Genomic DNA, 18,086 nt, shown 5'->3' on the forward strand with positions numbered 1-18,086 from the left:
ACAAAATTAGAAAAGAGAGTTGGTGGGGAGAGAGCCATGTATGTTTTTGCTGGGGGTGGGAGGTGTTTTGTGAACTGGTGCAAAAAATCATTGCTTGGACGCGGTGGGGAAGGGTTTGTGTGATTGGCCCATGGGGGGGTGCCAAACTCAGGTCCCCGGGCTCCAGTTTTCCTAGATACGCCTCTGTCTGTCAGGGAGTATGGACCTGCCCTTTCCTTGACAGTGAAGGAAAATATGGAGGGGGGAGTGTGCCCCTCCCACCTGGTCACATTATCCTGGGTGGAAGAGCAGCTAGCCTAGGCTTGTGACGGCAGGAGGGTAGCTTTTAAAAGGCTAACTAAAATGATCTACGGCTGGCCTGCACAAGCAGATCCCACGTGTGCCTGTACAGAGGACCACTAGATGAACAAGCAGTTATGGTAAGCAATGCTGTTTTTGTTTTCCTCTTTAACATCAGTCAATCCTGCAAATTTGGGATTGGTTGTCTTAAATTTTTGATATGTACTCTGCAAATGTTCTCATACCTCAGATGTACAAACACTCCTGCCCACTTTCATGAATGCTTTTCTCCATTTGGCAAAGCTTGTACATAGGGGCGGGGAACAAGAAATCTTCTGATTATTCCCGAGTTAATAGTAAACATAAGGATGACATACTTGAAATCCCCCTGCTATAGATACCCATATGTAGGGTGAGAATCTTTTTTTGATATTTTTTGGATTTAGACTTTTGGACCCAAAAATCTTTGGGAAATCTGAAAAAAGCTAATACCAATAACTGTAAATTGGGGTTATCAGCTTTCCCCCCAAATACCTGAAAATATTCAGCTCTATTAGAGTCTATAGGAAATTTTGGTGGGCTCTGGGGGGACTGTTTTTCAACAAAGAGGCACCACATTTGTTGCACAGCTGTAGGTGATTGACCTTAGAACAACTCTCAAGTTTGATGAAGTTAGAATCAGGGGGTCCAATTTTATGGACCTTCAAAGAAGGTGCCCCATCTATCCAATTTAGTTTTCAATTCTTACTTTAGAAGAAGGGGCATCCCCTTTGGGGGTCCATAAAATTGGACCCACTGACCCCAATTTCACCAAACTTAGGAGTTCTGTAAATTTAGTGCCTCTAGCTTGAAAAATAATCCCCAGAGCCCTGTAAAGATCTCCCATTAAATGTAATTTCAGCCAAACATTTTCCCAGGCCACTATGTTTTTAATGGAGGAAAAACCAGCCTGGAAAAGTAACTTTTTTAAAAAAGTTAAAGTAACTGACATTTGTCCTGACTCATCCTGCACACACACACACACCACGACCCTTAAACTCAGAGATAAAAAACCTTTGGCCATTTCCACACGGGTGGAATATGGTGGCCTGGGGACGGCAAAAACGCCGTCCCCAGGCCGCTGTCCCCAGGCCGCCATTGCAGCCGTGCCGCCCTCGCGCCGCCCGACCGGCGCCAAGCCGGCGTTTCCGGAGTGCGCTGGGAAGTGCACTTTCCCGGGAACACCGGCTTGAAGCCGCTGCCGTTCGTACGGCAGCAGCTTCAAGGCGCCTCCCCCCCCACTCCCTCCCTGCACTTACCTTGTTCCCAGGCCTCCGGCGCGTCGCCGAGGCCTGAGGACACGCCCCCCCCTGCCCTGCGATGCTGGAGCAGGCGTGCAGGGCCGGGGGGGCGTGTTCTCAGGCCTCGGCAATGTGCCAAAGGCCTGGGGATATGCCGGGTCGGCCGGGCGACGGCGCTCTGCGGCACCGTCGTCCCGGCTCTGTCTGGGACCGTCCATGCAGACGGTCCCAGCATCGTCGGGTCGGCACGACATGCGCCGACCCAGCCGCTTCCGCCTCCATGTGGAGACGGCCTTTGAAACAGGGTGAGAAAACACACAAAACCAAATGACATACCTGTTAAAAAACCCAGAGGCTCCCACACAAGAGGAACAAATACAAAAAGCCTCTAAAATCAATGAAGAATACAATGCAGCAGCCATGCAGCAGAATAGGAGAATACAATCAGTTCCTCAGGCCTTGCAAGGATTTATGACCTATCTTCCCCACCCCTACCCAATCCCAGACCAGAAGAAGACAAGGGTTTCCCCCCCAAAAAAATATAAGAAGTGTAGGAAGCCCGCCCCCCCCATACAAAAAACAACAACCCAAGAACAGCTCAGAAAAAAAAAAACAGCAGAGCCATTCCCACATACAAAGCCCTAAAAAATACAAATGGCCATTTTGGAAGATAGACTCAATGGCTTTGCTCACCACTGAAGATGCTCCCCTCTCCAAATCCCATCCTCCATCGGCTCCATTCCCAAAATCTCTAGATATTTCCAAACCTATAGCTGGCAATCCTACTTGGGAAGGCCAGCATGGGAGAAGCTATAAGGCAGCCTTGAGCAGCAGCAAGGGGAAGGAGCAGGGCAGGGATACAAGCAGCAGTGGGAAGAGGCAGGAACAGACTAAGGTCAGGAGAGGGGAGGGAAGGGGAGCAGAACCAATCTTGGGGAGGAAAAGGACCTGGATGATGGGAGCCTCTCTCCTTCCCAATTGTAAGGCTGTTGGACCATACACCCTCTTTGGTTGCAGGGCAGTAGAAGGCTGAGGATAGGGGAGCCTCACAGGAGATTTCCCTGAGTCACATAAGAAACAGCGGCTCACCATCTTCTCTGCTTTTGTGAGCTCTTTCTGTATCTCTTTGCAATATGAAAGGGGTGATCTGTTGGGTGTGCCTGAGAATGAACATCAAATATGATAACATCTGGAAATGTGTTTTGCCTTCAGTTGATTACAAAACTGAGAACTCCTTGGCTGAGATGTACTTTGCTGAAAAATGTCATCCAACTGGAACAGAAAATAATGGAGCTGTAGCCAAAACTATGCTCCCATGGAATGGAAATGAAAAGAAAAATAATAACCCAAAAATTAAGGCATGAAATGACAAACATAATGAAACCTCTGAAAGGAATGTATACACAGGAGGAAAGTTGCATGTACCTGTTTCATCCCAAGATTCAGGCCTGTTCACAATCATAGCATTTAATTGATAAACCCCAGCCTTGAAACCTAGCTATTGAGATATCTGTGTTTAGCAAGCACTGAACACTGATTCTAAGGATAATCTTAAAGGTCCAAAGATGAGACCTGGTGAGCCTAGGTTTGCTGCCTATCACCCATCTCAAAAATTCCGGGATTTAAACAGGGAACTATCACATAATCTCCTTGCCCTTTTGCACATATTGTGTAAGTACATTATATCCCTGCTGCTGAGTTGTCTTGACAGAGAGCTAAAATAAACCAGTGGTTTGGCCACTGTTAGAAACACAAACATCCAATTGTTTTTTTCTGTAGTTTTTGAGCTGGACCAGAATGATTTTTTAACCTTTCTATGATGGACTCACCAGCAAATCTTCGGCATCATGCACACACCACTAAGATTAATAAGGCTTTCAGATGAGAAGCACTTTTTTTAAGCAACCATGTCAAATGATGAGAGGGCATTGAAAACTGATATTCTGGAATAAAAAGTTTAGGGCACAAATGTCAAGTGATAAATGAAATGCTTCAGTAGTAATGATGATTAAGAGTGCTTTCTGAAATCCTGATTCTGAACTGTTCAGGGTAGCCATTAAAGCCCAAAGTTGATGTAGCTCTCAATATATGTGAAAATACATGACAGCACAGAGCTGGTAATAGACACATGGGCAGCCCAATCCAAGGCAGGAGGTGAATTGGCATATGAAACTGACACAGGACCATACTGGTGCATTTGGCACTTATGCTAGGTTTGGGAGAGTGTGTGCAGAGGAAGCAGCCACAGCAGTTCAAATAGAACCTTCCTGCTTACCTCCCATCTTCTCCCATTGCGTTGTGGAGGCCAGGAGACACACCTCCTAGCCTCCGACTCCAGGATCGTTGCTCTGGCCTGGGGGCGCGTGTCCCCTGGCCTCCACAACATGACTGAAGGAGACGAGAGGTAAGCAGTGTTTTGGAGTGGTTCAGCCTGTGCGAAGGCAGCGCCGCAGGAGGTGCGCCCAGCGGGACCCTCTGTGTGAACGGTCCCATGGGGGTGCAGCGGCATAAACACTTCCCTTGTTGATCAAATTAGAAAGTCTACCGTACCAATTAACACAGAAGCCTTGCTGTTGGAAACAGGAAGAAGCAGCAAAACAGGTTAGTAGGATTGGTGTGCTAGTAGGATTTTCACTGAGGAGGAAGGCTTTATAACTTTGAAGGTTGGGCTTACCTCCCTTGTCTTCCTACAATGAGGCTATGAAGAGGCCATTTCACTTACAGGCAAATTGCCTATTTCCAAGTGCGGCCTGGAGATCTCCTGGAATTTCAACTAAACACCACAGGGCAGTTATGAATTCCTCTGGAGAAAATGGTTACTTTGGAGGGTGGACTCGATGATATTACACTTTGCTGAGGTTTTACCTCTCTTCTAACCTTGTCCTCTTCAGGCTCCTCTCCAGGGGTTGCTAGCTACAAGTTGGGAAGTACCTAGGGATTTGGGGGGAGGTGAAGTCTGAGGTGGGTGGGGTTTGAGGAGGGGAGGCTGTTCAATATGGTATAATGCCATAGAGTCCACCTTCCAAAGGGGCATTTTCTCCAGGTAAACTGATCTTGGACATTAATTGTACTCCTAGGAGATCTTCAGCCACCACCTGGAATCTGGCCAACCCTAGCTGGCAACTCTAAGAATCATACATAGAAACAAGTGGAAATCAATATGCATTTCATTTAAACCTCATTTCTTCAGTTCTTCATGCATAACAAACACAATAGCTGTGCCTACAAATTTACTCCATTCATTTTGTGGTTGAACAGAAACTACTGACAAAACAATCAGTCTTGGTTATTTAATTAATGGGTTTCAGACAAACTAACAAAAAGGCAACAATTTTCCAAGTCTGGATGTATGTTACACTTTTGAATATAACATATAAGCATATGTACTTGAAAATAAGTCCCGGTACTTACTGACTAGAATGGACTTCAGACTTGATCCAGACATAAAAAAAATGAGGTGGTAGAATTGATTGTACCACCTCCTGTGAAAACCTTGCCAGTTGTTCCTTCCCAGTCTGGGTAATTTAATTCCCTTGTCCCATGTCTGGATCCTGGAATTAATCCACTTTTAAGGTAATTGTAGCCAAAGTTAAGTTGGACCCTTTCATGCAGTAAACCAGTCCTGTAAATACTGTTTAAAGAACTGGTTTACTTTTGGCTGTATTTCAATAAAATATAGACGTTTCAGATACAAACATAATTGAAGTAACTGGTTGTGGTGGGTTTTCCAGGCTGTGTGGCCATGATCTGGTGGACTTCCCTCTGTGATACACCTCTGAAGATGCCAGCCACAGATGCAGGTGAAACATTAGGACAAGATCCACAAGACCATGGCCACACAGCCCAGAAAACCCACCACAACCAGTTGAATCTGACTGTGAAAGCCTTCGACAATAATTGAAGTGAGTTGGTCCAGTAAAAATAATTCCTAATTGTCACATATAAGTACAGTCTCAGGAGGTTCCATGGTTTCAGAGTGTGAGTGAGTGAGTGAGTGCTTGTGTGCATGAATGAGCAAGAGCCATCTTTGCCTGTCTTTTAGAAAGGGGTCTCCCCCCTACCCTTTGGTTAGGATGCTAATATGCTGGCTGGATCTTCTGTTATGCATAAGACACAAATAAAGTTTGGTGTAGGACTTCTGGATACTTTCCCATCGCACAGGGTGTTGTCGCTAATTTTATGGTTTGACCATATGCATAACAAATATTCGGAGTAATATTTTGATCTGTTAGATTGATTCTTACAAAGATGTTATTTCTCTTGATACACTGCAAACTTCAGGTGAGAAATGTAAAGTTTTAAATGTCCCCCTTGTAAAAACTCCCTGCAGATAAAACATTAGCAGACATGGAAAAAAATTATAGCCTAGTCTTTTGCAGACTGTACTAGTCTTTCTTTTCCTGTGAATAAAGCTTTAAAACATCAGCTCATGCAAAGCTGAATTAAGTAGTAGAAGTTTGCACAACAAGTTTAAGGGCAAAATGCCATATATAATATGAAAGCCTTTTGGTTAACTTTTACACATTCTCCCAGCCATGTGAAAGCCACATATACACAAACAGATCTTGCTTGGCTAGGAAAACATTTAAACAACCAACAACACAGGCATGTCTTTTGAGCTCTGCATTAAGAGGCTGTACATGTGTTTTATCAAGTAATTCAGCTTCCTCTTCTGCAGTGTGATGATGCAGCCTTTCTGAGTAGAAAAAAAAAACAGTTCAGTACTGAGGCTGGTCTGTGGGAGTCAAAAATGAGAGACACAAACTAAACATGTTCATGCCTGTTTTAACCAGATTATAGTGGGTAAAACCTTTAAAGAAAGAATGTTTAGCAAGGGCCAAGAGAACTATTGGTTGCATTGATATAGTATACTGAAAGCCCAATGAGGAAGCAAAGCATGTAGGGCACACCAGGGCTGAATCCTGGGGTCAAGGGGGGCAGGTGCCCTGGGCAGTGGGCAGACAAATGGTGGCAGTAGGTGATGGGGGAGGCTCAATAGCACAATAGAGATGGCTCATTCTGCAGGTCATGCTCTGTTCCCCCAATTAAGCTGCTGCTAGGAGGTGTAGGGAAAGGGAGAGGGAGAGGGAGACCCCAGGCCCCAGTGGGGAGTTGCAACCTTTGATGAGACGGAAGCTGCAGCTGTTAGTCAGGAGAGACTGCAGTTCCGCATGGGCCAATAAACACAGGTGTAGCTGGTAAAAAACCCATGGGGGGGGGGGGATTCACACAGATCTTCCTAAAATGAGTCTGCCCTGTGTTATTTCCCCCAGACCAGGTTTTTTGAGAATTGTCCAACCAGCAAGTCTTTTCAAAAATCCCAGGTTGCATCCACTCGCAAGGGAACGGTCAGACAGGAGGCGCTTTATTCACCTGTTTCCTTTTTTTAAAAAAAAATTGCAACTTATATCTGCATAGCTACACAGGTCATTTCATGAGAAATCAGCATGGCTGTGGGGGTTAATTTGTGAATGCTTGCATAACTACGCATCAGTGGGAAGTAAATAAAAAGAGAGACATGTCTCTATGCGAAGGAGCAACATCAACCCAGATTGTTTCTGTGGGCTCCAATTACTGCCTGCATGGAGTCATGTGAATGCGAAAACAGGAAAACAGGTTACTTTATCCTGACTGAACCCGTTACACATTTGTTGTGGAGAAGGGGCCTATGCAAGTGAACAGTAGGGGGAACTAAAGGTTTTGGAAGAGATGTTGAAAGATGTCAAGTTCTATGCAATGGGAGACATTAATCCCCAGGTAACCTTCCTGGGCCTCCCTAATTTCCCTTCTTCCCCTGGCCTCTGCTCTTCCACCTGCAGGACCTTTCAATTGCTTGTCTTCCCCCCCCCCCCCCCCACCCCACCTCTTTCAAGGACCACTTGTTGATAGTGGCTGAAGTAGGATTTGGGCATACAAGACATTGGGGAGCTCAGGACACATTCTAAAATACATAGTGGGAGAAGAGTTTTGGGGCTGGTGACCATTAATGACCCTCATTCCTGCTCTCCTGCCTTGTGCTGTGCTGATATGCTTTAAGACTTGGAACAGCCCAGATGGAAAGAGGACAGCTACTTCTACAAACACACACACACCCCACGGTCACTTGAAAACTTGGAGCTGTGTTATGCTTGGCTTTGCCAAAGACCATAAGTAGACCTGCCCCTCCTCTGATAGGTTTGGCCTTCCCCAAAGAGCCTGATTTTACACTTTGGGGAATTGGGGAGGGTAAGGGTGGCAAGACTTGAAGGCCTGTCCATGTGCATTATGTGCCATCAAGTCCGTTCTGACTTATGAATCAATGACCTCTAAAACATCCTCTCTTTAATAGCCTTGCTCATTTCATGCAAATTTACAGCTGTGGCTTCCTTTGTTGTTGTTGTTGTTGTTGTTGTTGTTGTTGTAGATTTCACAATAAAGCTGCCAGAGCTTTAGCTGGTTGTTGGTCTTTCATTACAATTCAAGCCTCACCGAGAGGCCTAGGAAGTTGCAATGTATCAGTGTAGCATTTGTGCGGATCCCAGCAAAGCTGCCTTCTGAATTTGACAGATGTTAGGACCTTCTTCATTATTGTGTATCTGTTCTCATGAACTGTGATCACAATTTTTCCAGAATTATAAGAATAATTATAGGAATAAGTTGAATAATACTCTTTAAGCAGAGAGCTGGGATATCTAGGATTACCAACCTCCAGGTAAGGCCTGGAGATCTCCCCCGTTTGCAACTGATCTGCAGAAGACAGAGGTTAGTTCCCAAGGAGAAAATGGCTGCTGTTGTGGTATCCCCTTTATGCAGTGTATCCCTAGTTTAGAATAGTCAAGCACACATTCTCAGGACCATTCAGCAGATTCAAGCTAGTCCGTAACAGAAGCGTTTTATTTGCAAGAAAGGCAGTTCTTAACAACCATCAGCTGTGGCTAACAAGCAAGAACTGTGAACTGAAAGCAAGAGTCCCACCCAAAAGGACCAAAGTAAATCACACAGATAATAGGCATGGAACAGAATGTTCTATTACATACATATTTACACAAGGAATATACCACCGCTTTGGAGGGTGAGCTGTATGCCATAATACCCTACTAAGCTCTTTCCCATCCCCAAACCCCACCCTTCCAAGGTTCTATCTCTAATTCTCCAAGAATAACACAAGCCATCATTGACAACCCTAGGTGTAGATAATTAGAATTAGAAACAAAGGCGAAGGTTGACACCGCTGTTATGGCTGATAGATTTTATTAAGATCCCATCTAAACTTTTCTCCATAATTGAAATACTGGACTGAGCCATTGTTCAGTTTGCTGGAATGCAAATCTGACATTTCAGGAGCTAAGCAGGAGAAGCTGGGAGAAGTTATGTTCTCATGAACTTTTCAGGACTTGCAATACACCTCATACTTTATTTTTTCTCCTAATTTAGTCCCCCCTAAACGTTCTTCAAATGTTGTATCCATTTCCCGATTGTGATCTTCATTGAAAAGGCTCTTCCAGTCACTTACTCCACCTGAACAGAATATCTGTGTCATTATCCATAATATTCTCAATACATTTTGATCTATCTCTACTGTAGTTCCAGGTGTATCTGATCGCAGAATTACAATGATATATCACCATTGCTACTACAACTACTTTTATAAAATAAAATCATATGATTCTAGACTATTTTTCAAAAAATGAGAGAAAAAGAAGTTATAATACTATGGTACAAAATGGAAAGAAATTACTAATGGAATAGGCCAGTTGTGGCTGATTTCATCTACAGCTACTATGATGCCATTCAATCTCTTCATTAGCATTCAGAGCCAGCATGGTGTAGTGTTTAGCAGTAAATGAACTCTTCTCTGGAGAACCAGATTTGATTCCCCACTTCTCCACATGAGCAGAAGACTCGTATCTGGTGAACCAGATTAGTTTCCCCACTCCTACATTCTTTTGGGTGACCTTGGGCTAGTCACAGTATTTCAGAACTCTCTTGGGTGACCTTGGGCTAGTCACAGTATTTCAGAACTCTCACCTACCTTGTGGGGAGCTGAAAGGAAAAGAGTTTGTAGGCTGCCTTAAGTCTCCTTACAGAAGAGAAAGGCGGGGTATAAATCCAAACTCTTCTTCTTCTTAGTATCCATGAACAGAGGCATATCTCAGCAAACTGGAGCCTGGGGACAAAACCTGAGTTTGCCCCCCCATATGAGCAGCCACCCTCCTTCACCATGACCAAACAATTATTTTTTGCACCAGCTCACAAAACACCTCCCACCCCCAGCAAAACATACATGGCTCTCTCCCCACCAACTCTGTTTCCTAATTTTGTCCCCACACCAACCCTATGAGGTAGGTTGTTAGCCTGAGAAACAGCTCCAAGCCAGTTGCAAGTGGGTGTTAAGCATGTAAATCTCTCACAAATCACCCCCAGCAAAACATTTACCAAACAAATGTCAGCATCATCTCTCACAAAACACCTCCAGTGGAATCCACCCCCAAACAGTACCACTTTCAATGGCGTTTAAACTAGGGAGTTCAGATTCTTCTTTTAAATCCACCTTAAAGGGAGAATCTCAGTTAAAACAACATTAAAAGTGATGCTGTTTTGGGGTGGATTCTCCCCCACCTTGAAACAGCATCACTTTTAATGTTTAAACTGGGGACCTCACATTCTCCCTTTAAGTCCATGGCAAAGTGGGTGGATTGAAAAGGAGAATCTGGGGAAATTTGGAGTGTGCCTGCTGTCAGGGATGCAATTATTAAGCTAGCAGCAACAAAAATTTCAGGGTATCTTTAGGAGACTCTCCTGATGATACCACCCAGGCTTGGTGACGTTTGGTTAAGGGGGTCCAAAGTTATGGACACTCAAAGGTGTATCCCACATCTCCTATTAGCTTCCATTGGAAACAATGGGGGATGGGGCACCCCTTTGGGAAGTCCGTAACTTTGGACCCCCTGAACCAAACCTCACCTAACTTGGGTGGTATTATTAGGAGAATCTCCTGAAAAATCTCTCAAATTTTGGTGATGCTAACCTAAAAACTGCACCCCCTGCAGACTGAAAACTGAAAAAACACTAAAAAACACAAAAAACACACAAACAAACCTGAAATTTTTGCCCCCACTAGGGGGTGCCCGGGGACATGGGGTACCCCATGTCCCCTAGGCAAATATGCCACTGTCCATGGATACTGGAGCTGCATACTCCAAATAGCTGCCCTATTTGTTTCAACAGAAGTAGCAGACCCACAGACCAGAGGGAATATGCAATCACTTATGCAAGACCTCCCCTTACATAGTGTGAATCAGGATGCATGTCTGAGCAGATGTAAGAATTTATGGTCTGGATCGTATCATATACAAACTGATCTATAAACTATACCAACCTGCATGAAAATTGGCAGGTCATAGATCAATGGACGTAAATGTGTTAAAATTGTTTGGAGGCGGGGGGAGGAAGGGTGATCATGAATGATCATAAGAGTCATCCTGTGTTTAGATGAGCAGTTATTTTTCAAACTTTTTTGACTTTGGAGCTCTTTGAAAGGTTACCTTTGCGGAAAAGGACTTTTCCAAATTCACCGTGGGTTTTCTGGGAATTTTCTTTCATAGCTTGGAAACTACTTTTGTCTACAACTTCTTGAATCGCTTGCTCAGTTAGGTTCAGCTCAAAAAATTCACTTATGCATTTCACTCCCGAAGCTCTATTCTGAAATGACAAAAGAAAAGGGGAAAGACTGCTAAAACTATGTGAGTTTCATGTCAGAGTGCAGCCATGTTGGGCTGCAGCAGAACAGATACGAGTCCACTTGCACCATCTTAAATCAGTGCTTACATGAACTCGTTTTCACAGTTCCATAGCAAATCTTTACAAAATTGGAATGTGTCTCCCACACAACATTACACTTACCTCCTTCAGTTCCTCATAAGTGATTGTCATGATATTTTCATTGTCAGCATATTTGTTCCATTCAAAGACATAGTCAAAATAAGAGCCCCAGGGCACTGGAAGTATCCAAAAGGAAATAGCATTGAGGATTAGAGTATTCTTTTGCAATTGGAATGTAATGGGGTTTCCTAATAAAGTATAATGTATTTCTGTGAAGAGGGAACTGCAACTCAACCCCTTCCAATTCCTTATGCATTCCACCCCTGCTATTTCCACCTTCTCAGAGACTAACCAGGCCTTCTTCAATGTGAGAAAAATTTCAAACTTGACCAGAGATGTTCCCCACTTTGATGAAATAAGAACAGGATCACCCAAGTCAAGGGGCAAATTTGATTGCTTTAAAAGAATCTGAAATAAGCAGCTGATATAGGTATAATTGTCTTAGTCCCTGATACACTAATGTCATTCTTGAATATTTAGAGAGATGGCATTTAATCTGTTGTACTTCATTTTTAATTTGTTTCAATATATTTCTTCAATGCTCTGATTGCAAACAATAAAACACAGTAATGAACTAAAATTAAATTAGTAAAAGCAGTATTGTTGATATTTTAGTTGAATTTGAAATGATACTTTAAAGCAGTTTTTCTAGAGCCAACTGTCAGCTGCATAACTGAAGAGGTGTCTGTCTGTCTATCTTATTGAGGAATATCTGTTACTAATAAGGTAAGTAAAGTGATAGCTTTGACCAAGTTATGTCATTCAAGCTTTCAGACTGATCAAAAATAGTACTTCATGGTACTCAGTGCCTTTTTGTGGCACTAGTATTCATGAACCAATTTCATTCATTTAAGGCACCAAGCTAGTCCTAAACAGTGTTAGACCCTTCTAAGCACATAGACTTCCATGGCTGTAACTCATCTTAGAACTTCACTGTTAATTTTTTAAAAAGTAAAGCATACTTTGTCCACTCATGAAAGCTTTGAAGTAATCATCCCAAGAGTTATAAGAAGGAAGTGGAGACAATCCATTGGAAAAGTGGTAAAAAGATGTAGCTACATCTTTTGGATTTCGAATGAGCAGCAGTATCTAAAGTTAAAAATATACATGTAAATATTTCAAGAGATTATGAAGACAAAACTAAAGCAGTAAATTACTGCCACAAAATGAGTACAGGATTAATAATCTGATCTTCTACATCTGCAAAAATTTAATTATTTCCCTTTATTCTTAATCACATAACTATCAACCAGATTTCAAATCTCTGATGTTGTCTTTTCTTAGCTACTCAGTATTAACTGTAAATCTGTTTATCAAAATATGCACAAAATCCCCCCAGAAAATTATTTGGGGTGGATGGATTTTGACATAGAGGTGAGGATGAAAAAGATTCAAAGGGAGAAGACTACAGTGTGGTCTGGGTCTTCATAAATTCTGTTAATTACTGTCAGGATGAGCTCTCTCCTGCCATCAAAGTACTGGCCTAGGTGCAAGGACTCACACCTGGCTGTGGGGTGGGGGAATCTGACTTCACCTTCTGATATGTTAGTGGATCTTTCTCTTTTTTGCTTTCCTTTGATGCTAGCAACTGTAGCCAATATGAAGCAACGCTGGTGCCTTCCCAGTGGGAGGGGGTGACTGAGAACTATCACTGTGCTGGCCTTGAGATGCTCAACTCCCAAACATCCTTCTTTCTGTTTTGTTATTTTCACATTCCATGGGAATCAGGGTGGGGAGATTTATGGTCGGAACTCTGAGAGGATAAAGGCAACTATATTTTCCTAGCCTGGCAGAACTGACTTTCTGAAAGTCAGGTATTAACTGTTACCAATACACACTTCTGATTCAGCATCCAGAGTCCATTTATTGACTTCAGTTTCAAGACCTGACAATTACAATGACATACCAGGGCTGCTTCCGCAAGAGTGGGTTTCCCATAATGGTGATGTTGGGAATGTTTCACAAATCAATGAGTGTGAAATGTCAGTTCATTAGTCTAGCACTTCATGTTGATTGAGATGTGTGCATGAAGATCCTACACATGCATATTAATCTATTCTCTTCAATTAAAAATGTAATCTGTTGTTCTCTTCCACTTTTATGCAAACTTTTCCCTACTTTATGCCAATTTTTCCCACTCTACTTTCTTAGCAGATAATGCATAGTAGGATCTCACACAGGAGTTTTGTCCATACAACAGCCATTGAACAAGCAGAGGCACTAATATTATTGGTTGTTGCCCACTTGTATCGCCACTATATTTTCCAAGTGCACAATAATATAAGATATTTTGTTTGACGCAACTTCAAAAACACTTTAAATAAAAGCCATGCAAGCTGACTGTTGTACATTCTGTTGCTCCATATGAATTATTTTGTTAAAAATAATCCAGAAGTGCTCTGTGTTGCTGCACAAAATGTAATGCTGCCTTCAAAAAAGGAAGTCAGTGAAGTTTCCCAGCTACTCCCAGGTTGCATGGGAAGGTAGCTAGTGAGAGAAGGAGGAACCAAGTGTGTTCAAACTCCATCCTTCTGAGACTACATGGGTGGCAGCCCAAAGCCAAAGCAAGTGGGAGTGTGGGGCTATAACCCCTTTGTTCAACCTACGAAACCAACAAATTGATTGCAGGGTAAACTTCTTGAGCCAGAGTCCACTGAAATAGTGCCCCACTAGTTTCTGAACCTTTTCATCTTAATGTCTGATTTGTGTCCATTTGTGTAGAGACAAATATCATGGTTATGCACAATAATTAGATTCTGTTACCAATCCATATCTGATGAATCCAGTTTGAATTCTTGAAAACTTATATAGTGAAAATTTTGATGATCTCAAGGTGCTGTGATTGGAAATGGCAATAACATGTGAACTGGCAAACAGAGTATCTGAAACTCATCCAGTGCAGAGATCTTGGATGGAATTGAAGTTCCAGCATTGACAGAGGGACTCCCTTCATGACTGCTTCCTTCACTGAAATTTGCTGTATGTACTGGAAAGCACACAGAACTCTCAATCTAGGATACAGTATGAAATATAAAATATCATTTTAATGAGGCAGCAATGCAGAAAACAGGCTAGCCGCTAGCATCTAGCATGAGGACATTTTAGGCTGCCAATGGAGTAGAGAGAAATGAAAAAGTTTTCCTCTGCAGGTGGAAAACCTTCTGCCTGTGGAGATACTAGTTGGATCCAAGCTGAGCAATGCAAATGCTTTTGCTTCTTGTTCCCCCATAAACTGTTGACACCTCCTGAAAAGGCAGCTTATACCTTTCTGTTTTTATGTAATGGAAATGTAATGGAAATGTAATGGAAATGCAGGGAATGGGAAATGAATTGCGCAAGTAGTACACATTTCCTCCATTTTGGAACAATAAAGCTACAGTTAGAAGTCTGTATGCACAGTTAGAAGTCTATTGCAGTAGAAGCTCAAAGCTTCAGTCTATCTTTTACAGTGACTTCGGCATTGGAATCCTCACCTTGGTCTTGTTCTTGAGGATAGATGTGGGTAGATTACGTGGAATAAGGTGAGTGAACATAACTCTTCTGGAAGGTAAATTTGCCATCCTCTTTAATAAAAAGAATGGTAAAAAAAGAAAACTTAAACAACAGTTTAATGATACATCAGTACTATTGTAACAATGATTAACTGTTAGAAGAACTGCTTACATAGCAGATAATTTCTATCAAGGCAAACATCATTTGAAGGCTATTCAAAACAGAAAGGCTAATATAACAGATTTTAAAAATCAACCTAATTACTCTTATGCACACAATCAAGAAAATTATGTGCTGTTGAAGGTCCTATGAATGGCCACTTGAATTATTTTATTTTATTTTCTTAAACCATGTTTGGTGGGGCAGTTTTGTTAGACTAGGGTTGGGAGACTCAGGCTTAAATCCCCACTCTGCCATTGAAGATCAGTAGGTGACCTTGGTCCAGTCACTCTCCTCCACACTAACCTACCTCTGAGGAGAAAATAGAGGAGGCAAAAACAATGCTGTAAGCTGCTTTAGGTTCCCACTGGGAAAGGAAGTGAGGTATAAATATCTACGTAAATAAACACTAAGTGTGTGTGTGTGTTTCCTGGGCATCAGTTTACACATCTGGAACATTTCTCGGGAGCAACTGTTTGATGCTTGGTTCTTGTATGTTTGTCTTATTGGGGCAATTAGAACCTCATGGGTATTAAAAAATGTAGAATAAAATTTGCAGTGTAAAACCTTTTATTTATTACTATCTTGTAAACAATACACGAAGAGTAGTTATAAACACTTCTTAGCATGTAGAGTGCCATAAAGTCCAGTTTATGGGATCATGTCGTATTTATCTTGCTGGCAGATCATCTCCCTTGGGACGGGTGAATCTCATACAGCCCTTTTTATGAGTTTTAGTATTTTGCCTAAACTTATCCTGAATATCTGCTCTATTTTGTGTACTTATGCCATTAAAGGTTTTTGAATTGAATTGAATTGACTAATTCAAATTGATATGTCTGTGTTTCACACAATTACTCATGGAAATTTTAAGCAAAGGAAATTCACTGAAATTATTTAGACCTTCTCTGCATGGTTTCAATGTTCACCTGATATTTCTCAGGATCTCCAACTTCAAGGTATGGAAATTCTTCAAATTCATCATCTGCACTATTTGTGTCTCCATTACTTTTTGCAGCTGCATCTACCAAGTCAGTTAAAATCTGGCCAACCCAATTTGTACCTGAAGATAGATAGATGGTTTCAATTAGAAGGCTATAAGCATGTATGCCAAGGAACACTGAAGTAATAATTCAAAAAACTTTTAAAATAATACACTTTGGTACAAAACATCACAAATGGTAGCAGATCTATAAATGCTACCAGAGGCTAACACTTCTCCCTGGATGATGAATCCACATGCCAGTAAAGATCCTGTAAGCACTGTCACTTTCTCTTTTGTGTTAGGGTAAGTCAAAATGTGCTTAGTCAGGAACTCACCTATTGATGTATGGTTTAGGAAGTGCTGGTTTATGATAATTATGGAAAAAATGGTAGTATGTAAACAACTGAGAAGGGGAAGGGGGAGGATGTCCACAGGATTTTTTTCATCCAAAGATTAACATTATTCATAAATCTCCATGCCAGTCTTGAAAGCCGGGGGAAAATTCCAGGCAAGTACTGGAGGAGGCAACCAGGGACAATCTCCAGGCCAGCCATGCAAATATAAAACCAAGGAAAATTTTAAAAAAAGCCTAGAAGTGGCAATCAAAAAGCTAATTGTTGCACCTAAATGGCATTTTTGTAAATTATGCTGTCAAGAAAAACCCTTTCTATTGTGCTTTTAAAAACATTTTACCATCAGGATTTCAACGTACTGTGGATTGTCTGTCATGTTGAAAATCACCTTGAATTTAAGAAAAATTGGATTTAATATGTTCAGTATATGGTTACCTCACATGGCAATCTTCTCCCATAACTCTTCCCTACTGCACTGATGGGGTTCATCACTACCACTCAAAAGGGGAAAAAACAGAATAATCAATGACAACAATGAGCATGGGGGGCAGGAGCTGAAATCAATGACAACGAGTAAAATGAAAAAAATTGAAAACAGCCATATCAGATCACTCCTAGCAACTGCTAAGAGCATCCTCTCTTCATTATGTGGTTGTCACACAAGTTATTTCAGATGCTGGTAGGACCCTTCACAATTCCATAAAGACCTTCCACAGTCATTATGCTACCACAGGAGATGGTGACGGCCACTTACCTGGATAGCTTTAAAAAGGGCTTGGACAGATTTATGGAGGAGAATTCGATGTCTGGCTACCAATCTTGATCCTCCTTGATCTGAGATTGCAAATGCCTTAGCAGACCAGTTGCTTGGGAGCAGCAGCAGCCGAAGGCCATTGCTTTCACATCCTGCATGTGAGCTCCCTGGTGGGCCACTGCGAGTAGCATAGTGCTGGACTAGATGGAATCTGGTCTGATCCAGCAGGCTCTTTCTTACATTCTTATGTCTAACTGATTACTTAGATTTTCTTATTCCTTTAAAGTGGAAGAATTGTCCCTGTGACATGTGCGTTCTACCACTGAGTTGATCCATTTCATCTGTAGTATTTAGAATTATTTAGAACATTCACATGAAACAAAAGATATTTACCGGATTTGGGGTATCCTGCTAGAATCACATCATCACTTCTTGCTTCAAAGGACTCAAGAGCTTTGAAGACTTCTGGGCTGCAAACAGTAGCTGGATACAAAATCCCCTTATAGGTAAACATCAGTTCTTCTGGTGTTATCTTTTCACTTTCAGCCATTATTTTTTCTACAAAGGCAATAAACTTCTTCCTGTGCTTTGACATTTTTTTTGTCCTCTATGCCTTCTCTTCACTCTGAATGAAAAGAACTGTGGGTATGGCTCTAGGTCGCCTTTTAATAAGGTTAGTGAGCATGAGAAAGAACACCTGACACTCTCTCTCTCTCTCTTTCACACACACACACATACACACACACACACACACACACACACACACACACACACACAGGGATATAGCTAAAAACAAAGAACACTTATTCAGGGTAATTTAAAATAATCTCATCAACTTTACTTTGAGAGGATCAGACTGAAAAGGAGAGGAAACAAAAGAATTTAATACTTGTTTAGCCAAGACACCTATTTGGTTTCAAAAT

General features: G+C 42.0%; 1 protein-coding gene across 1 annotated transcript; it reads right to left on the minus strand.

The window, feature by feature from the left end:
- Positions 1-8,414: 8,414 nt before the first annotated feature.
- LOC125427561 (sulfotransferase 6B1-like) lies at positions 8,415-17,787 on the minus strand. The gene is made up of 7 exons (XM_048487127.1): positions 17,557-17,787; positions 16,001-16,134; positions 14,894-14,983; positions 12,383-12,509; positions 11,442-11,536; positions 11,084-11,240; positions 8,415-9,056 (listed from the first exon to the last, which is right to left on the minus strand). Exons 1-7 carry the CDS (start codon positions 17,756-17,758, stop codon positions 8,926-8,928), a joined length of 936 nt encoding a protein of 311 aa, XP_048343084.1. The 5' UTR covers positions 17,759-17,787; the 3' UTR covers positions 8,415-8,925.
- Positions 17,788-18,086: the final 299 nt, after the last annotated feature.

This window comes from Sphaerodactylus townsendi, linkage group LG01 (genome assembly GCF_021028975.2).
Source record: "Sphaerodactylus townsendi isolate TG3544 linkage group LG01, MPM_Stown_v2.3, whole genome shotgun sequence".
NCBI lineage: Eukaryota > Metazoa > Chordata > Lepidosauria > Squamata > Sphaerodactylidae > Sphaerodactylus > Sphaerodactylus townsendi.